Genomic DNA, 20,679 nt, shown 5'->3' with positions numbered 1-20,679 from the left:
GTGATAATCGGTGGCTCTTGCAGCACGGGCCTTTTTGGTAATAGGATTTGTCCTTCTAATTTATCCTTCTGATGAATTGGCGACACTTTAATTGCTGCCATTGATTGATAGTATAAAAACACAACAATGCAGCCAACATGCAGCCCGGGTGGCTTCCCCCCTTATAAGAAAGCTGGCGGAGTGAATTGGGTGTAGCTGTGTCTGTGTGCGCCTTGGCCAATGGAACCAGATCCTCCCTGCAGTGCGTAAGAGCGCGATTTAGGATTTAACCAAGTCTTTGCTGCGGGGCTGGCTGCAGTCTTCACCAGAGCCCGACGGCCTGAGAGCCTTTCAACAATGCCAGTGTAGTTTTTTTCTACACCGCTCTGGAGACAGACGCTCTCGGTTTTTATTATTGATTTTTTTTTCTTTCGTGTTTTTTTCCCCTGCTGATTAAATAAAAACGAACCCACGCGCTCTCTCTCGAAGTATGACCGGAGTTTTTGACCGGAGGATCCCGAGTGTGAAATCTGCAGACTTTGAGAGCTCCTTTCAACTCTCCAGCATGCACCATCCGTCTCAGGAATCTCCTACTTTACCCGAATCCTCCGCCACGGATTCTGGCTACTACAGTCCCGCTGGAGGAGTCGCTCACGGCTACTGCTCGCCCAGCTCCACCTCTTACGGGAAGCCTCTGAATGCCTATCAGTACCAGTACCCGGGTGTAAACGGAACTGCTGGAAATTACTCGACAAAATCCTACACAGATTACAGCTCCTACACGACCCCCTCCTACCACCAGTATGCTGGGACTTACAGCAGAGTGCAAGCCCAGCCGAGTCCACAAGGTACGGGCCTAACATTTTATATTTTAATAAAAGCAGATTGTTAGAGGGTTATGAAGAAAAAATAAATATATGGTTGGTTTTTTAAATTTTTTATCCAGGTTTACCATTTCGTCGACTGCTGATTTGCACTAAAGGTCTATAAATGCGTAATTAAAAGAAAAAATGCAAATGCATGCTTCAATTTATTTCATTTAAGTCCATTTAAAGGAACCACTTACTTTCCTTTTAGTTGGACTGAAATGCATCTGGTCCATAAAAATGTATGTTTTTTTTGTTATTACTGTTATTTTAATACATCTGAACGATGACACACACACACGTAATAGATAAATTCCGATAATGCGGTTTTGGGGGAAATGGATACATGGTTATACACGGTTTTGTTTTTTTGTTTTTTAATAGAAAAAGAGATAAGCGAGCCTGAGGTGAGGATGGTGAATGGCAAGCCGAAGAAAGTGAGAAAACCCCGGACAATCTACTCCAGCTTCCAGCTGGCCGCCTTGCAGAGGCGGTTTCAGAACACACAGTACCTGGCGCTGCCGGAGAGAGCCGAACTGGCCGCCTCGCTGGGGCTAACGCAAACACAGGTGGGATTTTCGATGAAAAATACATCTCAGATCTCTCAAATCACTTTTAATTTGGAAGAAATTATCGTGTTTTAAGTGTTTCAAATGTTGAGAATAAAATAATGATTTTGCGATGTTTTCTGGCTTTCTTTGTGCGCTTTTACGCAAGGAGCGTTTTTTAAGCTCCATTTGTTTTTGAGGTGATTTCGGAAGTAATCATAATAATAATGCGATTTTTGGCTCCTTACAGGTGAAAATTTGGTTCCAAAACAGAAGATCAAAGATGAAGAAGATCATGAAAAACGGCGAGCTTCCCCCGGAACACAGCCCCAGCTCCAGCGACCCCATGGCCTGCAACTCTCCACAGTCCCCGGCCGTCTGGGACACACAGGGTCCCTCCAGGCCGCACAGTCTACAGCCACAAAGCATCAACACGACGGCTTCTAACTTTTTGGAAAACACGGGGTCATGGTACACCTCAGCCGGCAGCTCCATGACTTCCCACCTGCAGACCCCTAACTCAATACAGCATTCGTTGGCTCTTGGAGCGGGGACGTTATATTGAAAAAAAAGAAAAGAAAGAAAACTACACTAAACAAAAAACAAACCTATTGTTGATTTCATTTCCCCCTCCTTCTATGGGACTCGTGTTCAAATTTCAGAGGAATATGCAATGTATTTGATGGCAGTCATAGAAGAAACGTGTAAAATGTGTAAATGTGTGCATGTAATTTATTGCATTTTGGAAGACTATTAAACGTTTAAATGGACAATGGAACTTTGAACCCCACCCCCCTGCCTCCCTGCAGTCTCTTGTTATTTTAAACCCTCAGTTATTTTCTCTGAAAATCACGACAAAAGCTCGCAGACAGCCTCAGGTGACATTTTTTTGTTGTTTGCTTCCACAAGGTTGTAAATCACGGCTGCGAGGTACGTCGAGCTGAACGATCAGCATCAAATCTTAATGGTTTTCATGTGCAATTACGGCCTAGGAGTGCGTCGTTTGGGGGGTTTTTATGTTTTATATTTACTAAAAAATGGTATTTGTCTGAAAAGATTTTTGCAGGTAAAATTTAGTCTATTTTTTTCCTAAGAAATGACAATTTAAAAAAAAAACATATTTGAATGAAGGCAGTTTATCCATTTGCGATGAATGCAAAATCGGAAAAATTAAAGGGCAAATTTCTGACTGAGCTTACATCAAGCAAACATTTGTCAAGATAAATACCTGTAAAAGGAACGATACAGGCAATGGTAAGCGTCAGCCGACCACACCAATCACATTTTACTGAATCGAGCTGGGTGTATTTGTTCTGTAATATTGCATCTATTATTGCTACAGTAAGTCGGCAGTAGCTTATCTTCTTAATGTCATTTTTAATTTTATCAGACAAATGGTAACATGATAGGATTTGCTCATGATACAGTAATAATTCATATTTTTCAGTCAGTCCCCGTATTCTTCTTCATATTTTTATTCTTATTATTATTGCACCTGATTGAGTCTTTAAGATAGTCTGTAAGGGAAGTGCCCGCTTCTTCCTGCAGACGGTCTGCAGCCTTTCTCACTTCTTTGTGTCCCCTACAATTAGTCGCTTTGAATGGCAAGAGAGGAGGCGAGGGGGGCGGCACGGAGATCTGAGACAATCCGCATTCCTGTGGGGGTAGACCGGCTCCAGAGCTCTGCCACTCCCGGCCGCCGTACACAGCCCACCTTCCTGCTTAAAAAATGCAAGAACTGAAAAGAAAAAGGAAGAAAATCCTACACAGTTTGAACATGTCATTAGCAGCCGATAATACCAGCTCTGCCAGTGGGGGTTAAAAAAAAATCCATTAAACAAACCGTGCCACTGTGACAAACTTAAGAGAATTGATCTAACTGAATCTGCCCGACCATATGCGCCAAGATCACATAAGTGAGTTTTTACAAATGTTGCACACAAAATGCCTCCCCTTCTCTCTCTCTCTCTCTCTCTCACTTTATCTCTCTCTCTCTCTCTCACAACATACACTAAACAATGCTGCATCTGACCCACACACTGACCCATGCAAGTTACCATTTCCACCTGACACAGAACCCTCTTCCTGATTGCAGCCCACTGAATAGACTTCACACACACACACACACACACACACACACACACACACACACACACACACACACACACACACACACACACACACACAGCTATAGGAAACGCTGTCCCTAAAGCACTGGCAGCTCTGCTGCTTTAAGCACGATTTCTGCTGTGAACGAAACTGCAGAGCGGTCACTGCGATGCTAGTGTGTCACTCCAGAAATGTAAAAATTTAACAGGGCACGTGCACGTGATCAAGAACACTTTGGCGCGCGAACAGACGGGCACACACGGGTTTATATGTCTCCTACACATACAAACACACACATACACACACAGACAAACCACACAAAGACACACACCTTTCTCTCTCTCTCTCTCTCTCTCTCTCTCTCTCTCTCTCACACACACACACACACACACACACACACACACTTGTGGTGCCATTATATCGAGAGCCTCCGTTTATTTCCCAACCGAACATTTTCCACTCAGCTAGTTTTCCCCCCGTTTTGCAAATCGAGTCTAAATAATGACAGTTAGCTTTACTGGACAGCTTCAACTGTAACACTCCACAATAATTATTCTCCAGGATTAGGGCCTCCATTATCATAATCTGGACATTGACAATTACCTATAATTTGCAAAGATGCGCTTGGTTCTTGATTGCAGAGGGCTTTTTTTTTTCAAGCTCGCCATCACTAAACAGTGACAGTAATAACAGCTAATTTTGCAGGCAATATATAAGAGCTTACCGGGGTGTGCAAACACTTTTCCACCTGGATTTGCTTATTCAACCACCAGCAGTAAAAACCGTGCAGCGCTTTTTTGGGGGGTTTAGTCTATGTTAGAGAAGCGGAGGAAGGTAAGGATGAGTCTTATATTTTCTGTCACAGCTTCCATTCTTAGATAAGGTGCGACGACACCCTTCACCCTTCACTTTACTTTATTATATAGATTTAGACAAAGAAATCTAAAATCTGATTTACTTTATATATATTATATATATATATATATTCTTTTAAAGAGAGGCTGTTTGGATTGTGGAAGCCTTTTCGAGATTTAATGTGGTACAATTTGTATGAAAATTTGTATGAAATGTTGTCCAGTGCTTGCAGCTTTTATGTGAGAAGTGTGAGCATCGCAGAGCAAGTGACACATCTCTCACTCCCCACCCCCATCTACTGTAGCTCTATCTATCTATCTATCTATCTATCTATCTATCTATCTATCTATCTATCTATCTATCTATCTATCTATCTATCTATCTATCTATCTATCTATCTATCTATCTATCTATCTATCTGAAACTCATCAAAGCCATTAAAAATCGTCATTTTCTGGTGCTGAATATGCGCGACTGCGTATTTATGAGCTCTGTTGATGTTTACTCGACTGCTGCTTTCGGCTCCCTGCAGCCCGATCATGGCCCAGGAGCAGATAGGCCCCAGCCTGGGGGCCCAGGTATGCTGAATGTGCGCCAGTGGGACATCCGCGACTTGACAGCTGCATGAAGCTTTTCAGCGTTGTAATTTCAGATAATATCCCGAGCGCTCACTCTTCTCAGCAATTTGTATATGAATAACCGAATAATTTTCCCTTTTGTTCCATCTGTGCTACCTCAAATCCAAATAAAGATGCCTTTTAGTATTAAAAGTGGTAGAAAATTACAGGTAATTATCTTTGACGGTAAAAACGCTGTAATCAGCGGGCTACATCAAAAATTACCCTAATTATGTCTGCATTTATGAGAATGGGGGAGAGAGAAAAAAAGCCTCACTTGGATAAAAACCCACAAATTGTCCCAAATATCTCCTTCATATTGAACGCCGCTGCAGCTGGCTGCTTTGTTCAGCATCGATCCCGCGGAGCTTGGCATTTAACGGCCTGCATTAGGACGGAGAGAAGGGAGAAAACATTTTGTCAATACTTCTAATAATTGAGGGTGAAAATGACAAGATAAGCTGGACCTGGAGCAAATGTCTTTCGAGGTGAATGTAGGCAGCGGCGGGTTGAGGGTAAGTTAATTTCCTCTGGTGCTGAGTGCGTTTGATAAATCTATATACTGTGGAGTTTTTCATTCATTGGATTTATTTAAAATGTTTACTCTAGTGAAATGGGCTTTTCAGTGAGCACCGTGTCATTAACTTATGCTCGTGTTGTCTGCTCTGAGCTTGCACACACCAGGGAGACGGGAAATAGGCCCTTTTTTGGACGTGATGTTGGCCCAATATGACGCACAAAAAAGGCCTAGATTAAAATGAATATCTTTTTCTTCTTCCCCCCACCCCCACCCATTTCTTCTTCTTCTTTTTTTTTTTTGAAATCATGGAACAGCAGGAGTCTGTTTTTGAGTCACCGTTTACTCAATCTGACAAAACATAAAAAGTGTATGTACAACTAAAATCGCAGATTATATTTACAGACAGACAATTTGCTTGGTTTTGCATGTTGGAGAAACAATCAGGGAGGGAAAAAAATTGAAGGAAGAAAATTTTGAAAAAAAAAAGCAGTCCACCATGGCAAAAGAAAAAAAAGGTTTCTGGGCGCCACAGCAGCGCATAGAGAGTGTGAGCAGTCTTTGTCCAAAGTGGCTAAAATGTCACTGATAATATTTGGTATATTGACGGTTCAGATGGTGACAAGAATGAAAGCATAACAAATGCGAGCCCACTGAACAGCCATGTACGCTAAAAATGGTTAGTTCCCTTGTTTGTGTCATCATCATCACACACCGAGGCTTGGCTGTGTCTCATCCTTCAGCAAAGGAGTGGAAGAGAGAGGGGGCTTTTTTTCGTTGTTGTTGTTGTTGTTGTTGTTGCCTGCTCCTCTCCAGCATCCAGTTTCTGAGCTGACACAAATTGTAGGCTACGTTGGAAACTGCATTGCCGAGATCCGGAGGCCTCTCCAAGACAGGCTCCCTGACCTTGCTTTCGTCGTCAGTCTATCTCTGCATTGAGTCTTGATGTGGGGAGGAATACCAGTGAGAGTAGCCGGGCATGTAGCTGTTGGCCGGCATGTTTACTCCTTTGGATGAGGCCGACACGTCCCAGATTGGGGGGATGCTCGGAGAGCGCGGGGACAGGGACAGGGAGCCCGGGATGGGCTCGCTCTCGTGCGGGTTACCGCCTTGCTTCAGCAGCTTCTTGAACTTTGACCTTTTATTCTGAAACCAAATTTTTACCTGCGGGAGAGGACGAGAGGGGCGCGCGCCGTTAGTTAAGGATAAAGATCCCACATGGAGGTCAGTTGTATTTACGCAACATTTCGTCTTTTAATATAATTAATATACAAAATATAGAAGCACACAAGATTAATAAAGTGAGAAATCAAAATACAACGTTTATTAAAATTACCAAACTGATACAGTACATTTTGTTTCTGGAGGCAGTGTTAAAATGTAAAGCAGTGCGCGTTTCTCCTCATACCTGTGTTTGCGTCAGTCCTAGAGAGGCGGCCAGCTCGGCGCGCTCCGGTAAAGCGAGGTACTGTGTTTGCTGGAAACGGTGGTTCAGTGCTTGAAGCTGCAAACTGGAATAAATTGTCCGAGGTTTGCGAATCTTCTTGCCTTTGCCGTTAAAACGAATCTCCCCGTTTTCGATCACTGTCGTCTTCTGCTGCTCTGCAACAAAAACAAGCAAACGTTATTATTATTGTTCAAGCCCACAGGCACGCTGTACGCGTTCATTTGTGTGCAGGAAGCACGCTGAAAAAATATATATAGTTGCGGTAAAGAGTAAATCGAGGGGGGACAAACAATGTGAGAAAAAAACAATGAAAATTCTGGCTGATAAACGCTGACATCTCTCTCTCCCTCGTTGGCTTTAAGCGCCGAGGCAGCCCGCAATCCTCATACGCTGTCATATTTAGGATATTGCTGGTAATGACATGTCAATTAAATGCTAATTACAACATTCAAGGCGTGCGGGCCTAATTTCCACGAGTAGTTGGTGAGGATTGCACGGTCGACATGATCACACCCCGGGCATTTGAAGCAGATTTTGTGGGGGAACCGAAGGGAGTGCTAGGAGGGGACGGCGGAGGAAGAAAAAGAAGGCTGGATCTTGAATTATCCGGTGCCATTTACGCACAATTTTCGCGATCGCCCGCCTACGCTCGAAAGATAATTCCCGAATTTGGAGCGGCCGTGCGGTGATTTGGGCATGACACCACGAGGCTGGCATGGAGAAATGTTCGATCCCCACTGTGGACCACCCGCACTAAAAAAAAGAAAAGAAAAGAAAACGAAGAAGAAGGAGGTATGCTCTAATGGCACTGTCGAGCACGCTGTGGTGCATTTTCCATTTGGCTGGCGAAAAACGCGGGTCTCTTACCTGTGCCGTCTAACCTTGTCTGTCCTCCCATGTTGTTGTGATAGGACGGCAGGTACGGGCTGTGGTGTGGATGGCTCACGTAAGGGTAAGGTAACGACCTGTTGTAGGTGTTGCTCCCGGGGTACGGGGTGTTGTCGTGCTGGTGGTGAGAGTGTGAGCCGGAGTGGAGACAGTGCAGCGGGTAGTGGCCGCTGCCCATCGATGGGGAGCTCTGCTGTGAGTGCGACTGCTGTCCAAACTCCATGAAAGCAGACTTGGACGAGTCCTGAGCCTCCAGACCGTCAGCCATCGTAGTCATGGTCATCATCGAATTTTCTGCCTTGAGAGCACTCACCCCCCTCTCTCTCAAGACCAAATCGGTTTTTTCTCTCTCGCTGTGCTGTTGTCTCTCTCCCCTCTCTCCACCGCGAGCAGATATTGTCCTATTAACACCCGATTTTTCCAGAGGCGTCTTTATTTCCCCCCCTTGTCCTGTGATATTCTCACTCAAAGTGGTGGAAGGTAGGCATAAGTTAAGGGAGAGATTTTAAGGTGGATTCTGTTAAAATTGAGCCCTTGCTTCCAGACTTGATGCAGACACTACAAGTAAAATGGTTTGTCTCCAAAGGGCAGCGCCTCCCGATTGGTCATCCAACCCAACGTCATCACTGCTCTGCGCTTCACGGAGACTTGAGCTGGAGTTAACCCACCTTACCAGCTCCCACCACAACTATGGGGGAAATAATATGTGGTGGGAAAGACGCCTAATTCCTACAGACAAGCCCCACACGTTTAAAAAAAAGGGAGAGAGAAAAAAAAAACCTCCGCTCTTTTGGAAACTGCCGAGTCGATTTTGTTTTTTAACCCAAACTCCAAATTACGCGCGACGCGCAACATATAGCGTGCACTTTGATTTAATCTGAAGCGGGCAGTCTTTACGTTTCCCCTATTTACTTTTCTGGCTTTAGGTCCTCATTTGCTGAGGAAGTAATTGCATATAGGAAAGCATCACACAAACACGTGTTCGGGAATAGCTGAATCGATTTCAAACCGAAACTGAATTATTTTACCCTACATTAAAAAAAATAATACTATTAACACCAATCTCCTCAAAGCAGCAATAATTTTATTTGAAAAAGGATTTTTCAGTCAAATTTATAAAAGAGTAAAGAATAATCCCAGCTGCACTATGTGGCTCTTTTAAGGTTTTTACATTTTGTGACACTTAAAATATTAATGCCTATAGCGGGAGAGTGACGCGTTTAATGCCAAGGAAACACCTGGAACAGGTGGAGTAGATCTGGAAGTGAGCGAAAGTTTATCTTAGACTTGAATTGTTATTCTTAATTTAATTTAACTTTTTCATTTTTATTTTTTATCTTGACAGCCTATTTGATAAGAAAAACACTTTTTTTGTTGTTTTTTGCAGTGTAGTATTTGCTTTGATGTTTGCCTAATGAGCTGTCCCCCTCTTCAAACCCCACCCTCTTCTGCTCTGAAAGTAACATATATTATAACTGTTCATTTTTTCCCGGGGCTACTGACCATATGATTAAGGATCCTCAGACAATTCAAAATACCGTACATGTGACACATCAAATAACAATATGCCTGAGGTACAATAGGTTATTTTGCAGATAGAAGGGTGGATACCCGGATAAACTGACAGTGTCTTTTATCCCTGTTGCAATATGAGGCCTGATAGGGTCCTCAATATATGTAAATTATACAGTTTGTCTCCAAGGGCTGCCATGTTCGAGTAGCAAATAAGAATAAAATGCTATTTCCGCTTATAATAATGCAATAGGTATTCAAATCATGTTTTGCACCACTTTCAGCATTTTTTTCCACGCAATGTGGCATTTAGCGATTTAACAAAAAAAAAAAAAAGGCGACGCAAAATAATTATGGTTGCAATCAAGTTACTACGAAAACCTATTTGATTAGCGGCCACACTTTACTCAAATTGCAGCTATAAAATTAAGAACAATTCGCCTGTAATGATTATGGACTGGATTTATTTTGGGAGGGTGGAATAAAAGTGGATATAGCATAAATTATCCCCTAATTATACGCCAGTGTGGCCTCAATTATCCTCTTATCAAAAATGGTTGTCTAAATGCAGCGTTTAGTTTCAATTTTCTCCTTTTCTGTAACAAGAACTTGGTACCTTGCTATTATCGTCAGCTACGGTTGTTATTTACTTTGTGGGATTTAAAAGTGCACAACCCAGCCGGATAATCATTTTACAGCAGCGGAGCAAGGAGGGGAGCACAGAGGCAGGGATGTGTTGCAGCCGAAGGCATCCACATGGATTTGTTTTATTCCTGCAGAGTCCTTTAGATTAAGCGAGTCTGATTCAGATTAATCAGAGTTGCTCTTTTGTCGTCGGGAGGGCTGCAGGTAAGAGCTTCTTTTGCTGACATTGACGAATGATTTTATTGCCTCTTGTAATTCGCTATTTTAAGCAAAGAGTGTGGCCTCGCAGACCTGGAATGAGTCAGCCCACCTTGGTCACCCCTCAGTGATCTAGCATAGTGGCCAATTCCCCTGCCCGTGTTCCACTTGGACACGCAGAGGAGAAACCAGATCCGATAGCTTTTCTAATCGCCTTTGAGTCCTACTACAAACACGAACATGCTTTGCAGTGATGTTAGCCGCTTCCCCGCGGACTTAAAACCCCAGCCTTCGTTATATGAGACATCTTCATTCCCCAGGTTTTGTTGTTGTTGTTTTGTTTTGTTTTTTTGCAGCATCACAAGCGCGCCACCATCGGAATTATTAAGATTAAGATGACTGTGCGGGTAATGTCAAAGTCTCGACGTCCCTGCAGGCGTGTTTCTGTGCACACCGAGATTAAGTGAAGTGGTGAAAGGACGGATTTGCTTGAATGGAGAGAACATGACATACTCGACCTTGGTGTTTTTGAAATGTTTAAGATCTGGGCTTTTTGCACGCGTGCTGACAGCCGTGTCTGATTGCAAACAGCGACCCATATAACATGTAATCAGTGGACTGTTTAAAAAAACTTTAATTGTACTTTATTACTAAAAAGAACAGAAGCAAAAACAATTATCCTATAAAAATTATATATTTTAAAAATGACACCCTTGAGTCATTTTTTACCTGCTGTATCATGTCTCCGGTTAATCTTGGATTATACAAGTTCATGGCCTTATTCTGGAGAAAAATTATTTTATATTTCAGCTCGACAAAATGTCAATCACAAAATGAGCAGCGTTCAGCTGCAAATCTAGAAATCACTTTGTCCCTAAGTAGATGATTGACCTTCAGCACAATCAATGGCCGTGCTGGTTTAACAGAAGTGGTCTTTATTTCCTGCTGTCTTATAAACGCTGATGAATGACTCTTTAAAATCACTCCAATATCCAAACGCCGGGTCTGTATCAGGCCTGGGATTTCCCCTAACATCCACTGTCTGTGACGGCAGTACATGGAAACTGAGAAGATTTGCACGCCTGCATTTACAGGTGGAACTTAACGGCATGTTGTGGTTAACACAGCCGATAGGACATAACCTAAATTGGTAATATCAGCACGCTTGTGGATAAGGTGATCTATACATGCGTAAATGTGATCTCCCCACCTCTTTCTGAATGCGTGTCACTGCCTGTTTTAGCACCGCGTGTCTTTTTCAGTCTATCTGGCCACACGTGTTAATCGTATCTGAGCGTTAACACAGAGTTCCAACAGAACATAGGTCATAACTGTAAATGAGAGGCTGGGTGTTTGCGGTCGGTCCCACTAACAGCTATTGACTGGCTCCCATGGAAAGCCACTTCTTTGGCTTCCCAGGGACTAGGAGCGGTTGAGGACGCTGAGGCAAGTCACTGCAGAAAGACACCGGGAGGCACTTAAACAACATGTCTCCCTTCTCCACAGCGCAAAGCCACTGGCGCTTCACAGACAGCCAGGCGTCGACTGCTCTCCATCTCTGCCGTGCGAAGGGCGGGAAGTGGCAAAAGAGAAGCGCAGATGCATGCCACACACAGCTGTCAGCATAACGTGGTTCATTGTAACTGGATTCACTGGAGCAAACCGCCCTCACACACACACACACACACACACACACACACACACACACACACACACACACACACACACACCCGCCCGAAAACGATCACCGATCAGTACAGTTCATCCGTGTCCAAATGGCGGCTCGACGCTTTTACGCACGCAAATTGCGCACAGCGCACTAATGCAAACTCGCTTACGCCAGGCTTTGATGTGATTTGTAAAAACGTGCAACTACACCGAGAAAAATGAGTGTGGTTTTGCTATAAAGATAACCAAGCGCTGCCAGGCAGACGACTGTTTACCATAACTTTTGCATCATAAATTAGGATTGCATTATCTCTCGGTTAAATAGCAAAATTGGCACATGCATGGATGGCCCCCAGGTGCAGGCAACGGCCTTCAGATGGACCCATCGTAGTTGAGCTAAATGACCACAAATAAGCACAGGCTTGCATCACTGAGTCTTCACAGCCTCTCGTAGACTAATGGATTTAATTTGGCACGACTGAAGCTGCACTGGACCCACTTAGGGCCCATGTTCTAATTAAGACCGCTTGTTTCTTTTGTCGCCTTCCTATATTGAATGTTTAGGTCCACCTGAGTGATTGCATTGCTTAGTTTCCTGCACCAGTCATATGGTGTTTATATTTGCTCGTTTGCTTCTGAAATGGTGGCAAAATACGAAGGCAAACGAGCTGGTGAAGCGTAACTGGATTAATGAAAACGGCCTCAAAGCCACTGAATTTGATAACGCGATGAAAGTAAAATAATAATAATAATAATGATAATAATAATAATAATAATAAGGAAGACTGCAGAAGGCTGCTTAGGGCATTTGTTGCGAAGAATTAACAATATAGCAGTTTGTTTTATTTTAGGCTGTTACGCTATAACTCGGCGAGCACACGCCTAACTCACTGTTCCTGTACAAAGGAGTAAATAACAAAGGAGCTACATACAAAAAGTTGATCTGAATTTAATGTTGGTGACAAATAAGACTAGTGAGAACCGGGGGTGCATGTAGTCCCCCCTTTCCCCCCTCTCTCGACTTAATACGCGACATTATTAGGTCTGACAGCACAGTGGTCGGTCTTGAAGGAGAGGATTTGGTCGGTAGATGACAGACAGGAAGGCCAGCAATCATGGGCTTTTTTTCTTTCTTTCCTTTTTTTTTTTTATCAGAATGTACTGTTCGATGCCGTTTATCCCTGATGATAGAAAATTGCTCTGTTGCCAGGACGCTGCCGCCGAAATAGAGGGCAGGAGCAACATTTCCATTTTCCAGTTTGAAAGCCATTGAAATGAATTAGTAAAAATGAAAAAAAGGGGGGGAAATGAGAAAGAATCCCCTGATAAACAAAGGGGAGCAAACAAAGATACCATTTTCTTTTGCCGAGAAGCCACCCTCCTCATTTTTCCTTTTTTTTTTTTCTGTAGCAGAGTGAAGGTTTTACTTCAACAGTTGCAAATCACATGCTTGGCTTCTAATGTAGTCCAAGGCCCGGGCCTACTTCAAAGACAATCATTTATTTCCCAACCTTCTGGAATAATCAGAGCGCCTTTTCATCTGTCGTGACAGAGAGGAGAAAGGGGGAAAAAAGAATGAAAGACAGAAATTAGTAAAGAAAACTTGACAACGAGGAGCATTAAGCAAACTCCTGAAATGTTTGGCCATTAGGCACAAATGAAGAGCAAACTTTACAGAAAAAAAGATGCAGATTAAAGAGCGAAATATAATTATATACACGTTCCTTAAATTGGTAGCTATATATTTATATACAGCATGTATGGAAAATATATCTTATCTTATCTTATTATTATTAATAATAACATTTATGCTGCTGCTACTATTATCGTCACGGTCCTCGTCATTATTATCACGTTAATCACTTCTGCAGTTCATATAGTAGGTATTCTACTGCGCCTGATCTAAAAAATAATATGAATCTAAATAACGTGCTACAAACTTAATTAAATCATTTTCGTTGAGGTGATATAATTAAATGTATGCTTTACGTGTCAGTGTTTGAGGGGCCAGCGGTGCAGGAGGAGGGTTTAGTGTCTGTGTCTGAGGAGGCAGGTGGTTTTTGCAACCTCCACAGAGTCTGAGCGCGCCACCGGTGCGCGTCATATGTGGCATGCAGTCTGATGGATGGAGAAATGTCACACGGATTATGGTGAACCTTTAGGAAGGGGTATCATAAATTGTTCGTGGACACTAAACATCCCATCACAACTTGGTCCGTCCTCGCAGGAGTTCTCTAGTACGATAAAATTAAAATTAAAATAAAAAAGGCTGTAGCACACAGCAGTATTGTTGTTTGGGAAATAATCATTAAAATGGTTGGCTTCTTAATAAAGTGTGGCCACTTAGGGAACCTAATCTCATTTACAGATGTGAGGGATGAAAAGGATGTTTTAGCCACAGAATGGAGAAAGAAATTTAAATCTGTGTGTCTAAACTGTGGATCACAACACACATGTGTCCAATAATGCTCAGATTTAGAGCACAGGCAGGCCAAATGAAGGGATTTTAAGCATTTAAAATCCCACTAACATATAAGATAAGCTTCATCTGCTTGGGAAATAAGATGAATCTAACAAAAGGAATATTTAAAATATGTTTTTGTTATATTAGACTACAAATATGCACATATATTTAGTCTTTTACAGGATTCAACTTTGTAAGAAATAAGAAAATGAGCCTCATTTTTTTTTTAATCCTGTTGTTGGGGCTATACATGCAGATAAAACTGCTCCTTAGAAAACACCCACAACACATATCCCCAATGCACACGGTGCAAACTAATAACCAAATAGCGTGCCCTCAAACAGGAAAGTCCTGGCTCACGTATAGAGATGAATGCCCCGCTGAAGGAGGTGCTGCTCACAATAGCCGACACCGACTGCAAAATAAAAGAGCGTGAAATTTAAGAGCACAGTGTGAGCTGAAGTGGAAGGAAAGTGAGGAGAAAGGGAGTCACACCTGGTGAAATCTAGTGCGCTGGCAGAGCCCGTCTCATTCTCTGCTGCTTCTTAGCAGGAGCCTGTCAGGTGATAGGTGGTGCGCACCTTTGCTGAACCTTTGGACACTCCTACCTGAAACCTGCTGCTCTCGTAGGCCTTGGGGTTTTTTTTAAGGTTTTGTGCTCACAGAGAGTTTGTGTAACTCAGTGGATTAAGTGTAGCTTTATTGTTATTATTATTAAGAAATATGGTCGTGTTCCTGCAAGAAACACACAGGCTTCCTCGGATGAGGTGAATGTGGATAAAAGTGTAAAATCTTTTAAAAAATCTGTAAAAAATCTGCTTTTTTTTCATTTGCAGAAATTATTCCTGAAATATAGTTTTAAAGCTAAAACCTTTATAAAGATTTTGCTTTTATTTAGATAAAATGTTACATATTTTATATACATATATATATAAATCAAACATCCCTACAATCATTATCAGACCCTTTGTGCATATCTTGGCCCTCCTGGGTTTGTTATTATTGCTACACTCAGCGATACAGCCATTGCATTAATCTCAAGCTTCTCTAAATTACTCTGAAGCCAATTATTTAATATGCAATTATATCTAACACACACAAAAAAAAACAAACAAAAATAATGAAACACACAAACTCCTTAAAATATGGAGCAGGCACATGGATGCAAAGCCCACCCCAACAACGCCATGCATTTACACTGCTGTGAAATACTAGTGAGCAGTGTCCAGTGTCCTCTGAGTTAACAAAAACCACAGACCACAGATCAACTTAATAATCTGGCCAGGAGATCATGGTTATAGCCAGCCTCATAATATCACAGCTATTAATTCATCGCCTGGTAAACCTTCGCAGGCTTTATTTTCATTTGCAATGAACTGTCAGATTTGAGTGGAGACATTTTTAGGACTTTGTCCATTTTGGTGAAGTGAAGGTAGCCAATTATTGTCATCATTGCCCTTGAAAATGCATTACGCCTCACCTGAGGGCTCACTCAATCAAAGAGACTGAAGGGGCGATTAACAGATGACTTCTGACCTCAACCCATCGCAAACAAAAAAAAAAATTACCCAAAAAAACGGGCAGACAGCAATCAACATTTCTCATTCAGCTTTGTGTTTCGTGCAAACTTTCTTATTGTTGACATCTAACCTTGGGGCATCCGGATGGCAGCTCTGGCATTGGGACCTTGAACATTGACTTTTATCATCACTGCTTGCAAACATATCTGACACTGTCAGGGGGGTTATTAAAAAATGTATCACATTTTATGATTTAAGTGTCAGCTCTAAGGTTACCATATGAGCCACTGATTTGCAGTATGTTTGTAAAAGACTGTAATACAATTTTAAGTAGATATAAATACGATTAAGTGTTGCTAATGAACAACAAAAGCTCAAACTTATGGGTTTTCTGGTTATAGAAGATTTATAGAAATGCTTAAAATCAAAAATAATATATAAAGAGTGACAAATAATGAAGTGTTATTGCTTAAGGATAATACAGATCTCAGTGCTTTCCTTAAGCACTGAGACTTTACAATCAACGCTAAAACGACCTGATAGGCTGGAGTTTTCATTCAATTTAAAACAGACAATCGTTCTTTGTGCTTAACCTTTTCAGTGCGTAAGTGCAGCTTCCTCACCTGGAAGTTGAAAGATGATTATGGGTCAGACTGAAAAATTAAAACGGGCATAAATATACGGTGGCATGTTTTTCATTTCAACTTTTGGCAAAAGTGAGATTGATTGGTTTTTTTTTAAGGAAGATAAATACCTGTGAATAACTTTGTCTCTCTTTGTGTCCCCCACCCCCTCTCAGTTCCTCTTATGTTCTCCAACCCCCACACCACCATCACCACCCCCCAATCCATGTCCAGCCACTGTCTCCATCTCTTCTCCATCCTGCCCCCTTCTCTCCTCTTCATTTCTCTCTTCATGCCCACTCTACCCCTCTCTCCCTTTCCCCTTCAACCTCTCCCCCCGCACCCCCCCACCCCTTTTTTCTTTCACTCACCTCCCTCCCTCCCACACCCTTCATCCAATAGGTACGCCTCCATCCCCTCTTGGCAGCTCCATCTCCTCCTCGCCTCCCCCTGTCTCTCCACCCTCTCCCTGGTTGGTTTCCACAGCTGTGGTGAGTGAGGGGCAGATGACCGGAGAATTGGCCCCTGGGAGAGCGCTGAGCCATCCTGGTGCTATTAGGCTCGTGGCTAATAATAGGTGTTTCAGACCGGGGGAAGATCAATCAGGGGGAATCATGGGGAATGTTCAGAGCAGCGCTTTTTACACATCGGCCCAGATGGATGAAATTACACTTGTCAGTTTTTAGTTGCATTACTCACAAATTGGTTGTCTACTCTCCCCCCCCACCCCCCACCCTCCCTCTCTCTCCCTCCCTCACTCCCTCTTCTCTCCTTTCTCTCTCTTTTGCCCCCATTCATGTGTCAGTGGCCCGCTAAAAGGATTCGGTGGTGAAATCCCTGTCATTTTTGTCTTTTCCCTGTTTAGCCCTCAGCCAGCATCTCTTCTGCCTGCATGTATGCACTTAGGAGAAATCAGCGGAAGATCTCGCCTCGGCCACTTTCAGTGCTGACGTGCGCACAACTGACATTCTGTTCGAATCCTGCATGTATAATACAAAAAACCCCCCAAAAAACCATTTAATTGGAAAGAGATCAACTGACAGAAAACGAATGATAATAAATGTCAGTGATTTTCCTTTCCTTTCCACTGTGAGGGTGTTCGGATTTTTATGTTTCCCACTGTATGTATGCAATATGAAAGTCTTTTCTTAGTTAAGATCTATCACACTAACTGTTGTCAGTTCAAAGATTACATAAGAATCTACCCTGTATTTTATATTTCAGAGTAAAAATTTGGGCTTTTGAATCATGCATTGAATATTTACATAAATTCTGTAGCTAAACCAAATTGCTAAATGTGTGAAATTCAATAATTATATTGTTACTTATGAATAATCCTGTATAATTGCAATGTAATTAAACCTGCCAAGTGCAAATGAGACATTCGGGGTGTATCTCACTGTTCGAAAGTGAATAAAATTCTCCATGCAATATTCAGTGTCTCTGCTGTTTATTTTAAACATTCACCGGCCTATACGCTGGATTTTCTGCAGAAAACTTAAAGGGGAAGCACGGGAGCAAAACGCTTTTCAGCTGGAGTGAGACTTAATATTGGAAAAGAATGAAATCAAAACTTTGAGCAGCACGGTGCATCTTGACTATTGTCACCCCCATATTCTTTTGGTGACTGATTGATACGGACTGATTTTTTACTTTTTGGGGGGAAAATGTTTTACCAGCAAAAGCAGCTGAGAATATGATTGCAGAGTCAGAGATGTGGTAATTGAATGACCTGAGCGTTTCTGTGCAATTGCAGGGAGAGAGAAGCGGCTCAGTTGAGGTGAAAGGGGGTTTATGCATGGCAGTGGATGCGAGCCAAAGAACACATCATCTAAAACTAAGCTCCTGATGTGTTAGCCTACATGATAACTAGCACAGTCGGAAAGGTGGCCGTGGAGACTGAGAGGGGTCATTTCGAAGGCAGCCACACAACAGCTATTTGTGTCAGTGATTTCCACTTCTGGCTCGGCGCTGACAGACTGAAATGTTTAGTGTTTACAATGCTTTCCTTGCAACTTGTCCTCACATTAGCTCCCCCCCCCCCCCTTTCTTGATGTGGCTATGTCTTTGGCACAGAAGGGGTGGGGGGGTGGGGGGGTTGGGGGTATAGCACTGATATATTAAAGTGCTTGTCTGTGCGAGACAAGCGGCTACTACACCCTGGTATCAAAACACAAGCATGACAATCACAGCCAGGAGAAGACTGGCTGAAAGTAGCGGCTCTGAATAGCTCACTGGGGAGACATCAATACAGCCCCCCCAGATGTTGGGGTCTCCCGGTCCAGCCTGATGGAGAGATGTTCCTCAGTCTGATTGCACAACTGGAGAGGGCTGGAAACAGAAAGGCTTCTTTGAAACAGAGAGCGGCTGAAAGCTCGGTGGCCATGGGGGAGGGAAGCAGGCCCTCTGTGAGAGAGTTTCCTTAGCAACAGAAAGAATGACATCCTGACTTCCCAGCAAAACTCGTCTCAGGGCTTCTGCTGGATATTTCCATGTGGTGAGCATTAAAAAAAAATGTTCAAAAGCCGATATAAAGACACACACTCCCTGCTTCTTCCACTTATATTGAAATGAGTTTTTCCCCCCTCTGCTCGGCTTGTGTGTAGTGAATACAGAGAGTCCTAATGTATGTATTTTGCTCATTTTACTGTGTCTGGCGTTTCCGCGCCTCTCCTCTGTGACTCTGTGTTTGCCTCCTGCTGTGGTAAACACAACATTGCTATGATAGCACATGCATTTCAGAAAGCTCAAAACACCGCCGAGGAGCCGAAACATTCTCTCTCTCCCTCTTCTCTGTGTCTCTAAATTTCTTCCCCCTCTCCCTCTGCCTCTGTCAGTCCTCTCTCTCACTTCCAGCCAAGGTATTCAGCTCCCATGATTGCAAACACGCATAATGACAGCATCTCCCGGGGGCCAGCGGAGGTACCCCACTGATGCTGAGAGACTCTATCCTGTCGTCACATTGCAGGAAATTTCTCGGCAGTGCGCACTGGAACCTGGTGAGCTTTGGCAAGGCATCACCAGAAGCTGGGCTGGCTATGTTTTTTTTTTTTTGTTAATAAAATGAAGTGCAAATTGTGGCAGGCTCGCATGCATTGGAACAGCTCACTGCTTCCTCCCATTACGAGGCCAGGGCGAGCGCCATGGAAGCATAAGCGTGAATACATTATAAAGTAATGAGGAAACATCCAGGAGAGGGTCACGGGGGGCGTCAAGCGGCTCCAGGGGCCTTACGAAGAGCTTTCAGTGTGCTCCGTGATGGATTAGTCATTCGCGTTTGAAGAGCGAGCGAGAGGTGGAGTTCAACAATGTTACACACAGCAACAGTTGCTAAGAGTTGCAGCGAGCGAGGCCTATTCAGTCTGTGAATATGTACAGTTGGTGCTGAGCAGGAATATAGGTGAATAGAGATAGAGCTGTTTTGTGTATCAATGATGATGATTGTGACATTTCCAACAATGCAGCATAATATTCATGAACACCGAAAAACAGCTAGGAATCATGGGTACTGGAGAGGATGATAATGTAAACCATTCATGCCTTAGCAGCATGAGAGTGGCTAAGACAAAATGTCACTGATATTTGGTATTTGAGGCAAATCTTTGTGGATGTGAAAATGACATCCTAATCCCTGCCATGGCTGCAGCTGGAGCACATCGCTGTGAAGAATCAACCCAAAGTGAAGCCCACAGGCTACAGCCTGGTGGGGAGAAATCATACCCATCACTGCTCACCAGCAAATGATTACACTTTAGGAAATTTCTGTAAAAGTACGGGAGATTTAAAACAGTAATGCAACAGTTCTTAGTGATTACAGCTGGATCCTGTAGAAGCCCACTGCACATTATAATAGTATAGTATAATAATGTATTTTTTCTTTGATAAGAACAAAGACTCATGGGACTGTGAATCATTAATTAAAACATTTTGATTGTTTTTGATGAGTGATGTGGTTTAAAGTGAGCGAGAACAGTGAGCAATCAACAGTTCACTATAACGAAAACTAGCAGGTGAACTAGGTCATCCTAGTGTTTGATGGGTTATATCGTACAGTAAACCCTTTGGGTGAGATTAGCACCAGAAAGCTAAAATAACTGTGCCATGGCAACCAAACATCACACAGTAAAATAATAGGGCCTGACTGAAATAGTATTTTTAAAACCGATACCAATACCAATATTTGGTGATTTAAAAAGCTGACTTTTTTCTTTCAAATACAAGAA

The 20,679-nt window shown here is 42.8% G+C and overlaps 2 protein-coding genes and 2 long non-coding RNA genes across 4 annotated transcripts; 3 read left to right on the top strand and 1 right to left on the bottom strand.

Moving 5' to 3' along the window:
- Nucleotides 1-212: 212 nt before the first annotated feature.
- dlx5a (distal-less homeobox 5a) lies at nt 213-2,183 on the top strand. Its single transcript, XM_085262755.1, has 3 exons — nt 213-827; nt 1,230-1,414; nt 1,644-2,183. Exons 1-3 carry the CDS (start codon nt 470-472, stop codon nt 1,956-1,958), a joined length of 858 nt encoding a protein of 285 aa, XP_085118881.1. The 5' UTR covers nt 213-469; the 3' UTR covers nt 1,959-2,183.
- A 3,631-nt stretch (nt 2,184-5,814) lies between these two features.
- dlx6a (distal-less homeobox 6a) lies at nt 5,815-8,112 on the bottom strand. The gene is made up of 3 exons (XM_085261661.1): nt 7,806-8,112; nt 6,900-7,093; nt 5,815-6,655 (listed from the first exon to the last, which is right to left on the bottom strand). Exons 1-3 carry the CDS (start codon nt 8,110-8,112, stop codon nt 6,416-6,418), a joined length of 741 nt encoding a protein of 246 aa, XP_085117787.1. The 3' UTR covers nt 5,815-6,415.
- On the top strand, nt 7,074-10,691 carry LOC146549485 (uncharacterized). Its single transcript, XR_014890350.1, has 2 exons — nt 7,074-7,730; nt 7,850-10,691. It is a non-coding gene; the product is annotated as an uncharacterized LOC146549485 (long non-coding RNA).
- A 6,172-nt stretch (nt 10,692-16,863) lies between these two features.
- LOC146549484 (uncharacterized) lies at nt 16,864-17,887 on the top strand. The gene is made up of 2 exons (XR_014890351.1): nt 16,864-16,947; nt 17,322-17,887. It is a non-coding gene; the product is annotated as an uncharacterized LOC146549484 (long non-coding RNA).
- Nucleotides 17,888-20,679: the final 2,792 nt, after the last annotated feature.

The sequence above is a fragment of the Mchenga conophoros genome, linkage group LG22 (genome assembly GCF_057382185.1).
Source record: "Mchenga conophoros isolate Kocher_MC1m ecotype Shallow Benthic linkage group LG22, M_conophoros_male_GT1.1, whole genome shotgun sequence".
Lineage (NCBI taxonomy): Eukaryota > Metazoa > Chordata > Actinopteri > Cichliformes > Cichlidae > Mchenga > Mchenga conophoros.
Note: the sequence above shows the minus strand (reverse complement) of the source record. Positions and strands in the feature narration are given on the sequence as shown.

Excerpts from the sequence above, each read along its gene's own strand:
- dlx5a (XM_085262755.1), top strand. The coding sequence starts at position 470 with ATGACCGGAGTTTTTGACCGGAGGATCCCGAGTGTGAAATCTGCAGAC. Across the intron at positions 828-1,229 it reads AGCCCAGCCGAGTCCACAAG|AAAAAGAGATAAGCGAGCCT; the intron begins GTACGGGCCTAA and ends GTTTTTTAATAG. Across the intron at positions 1,415-1,643 it reads TGGGGCTAACGCAAACACAG|GTGAAAATTTGGTTCCAAAA; the intron begins GTGGGATTTTCG and ends GGCTCCTTACAG.
- dlx6a (XM_085261661.1), bottom strand. The coding sequence starts at position 8,112 with ATGATGACCATGACTACGATGGCTGACGGTCTGGAGGCTCAGGACTCG. Across the intron at positions 7,094-7,805 it reads GACAAGGTTAGACGGCACAG|AGCAGCAGAAGACGACAGTG; the intron begins GTAAGAGACCCG and ends TTTTTGTTGCAG. Across the intron at positions 6,656-6,899 it reads TAGGACTGACGCAAACACAG|GTAAAAATTTGGTTTCAGAA; the intron begins GTATGAGGAGAA and ends CCTCTCCCGCAG.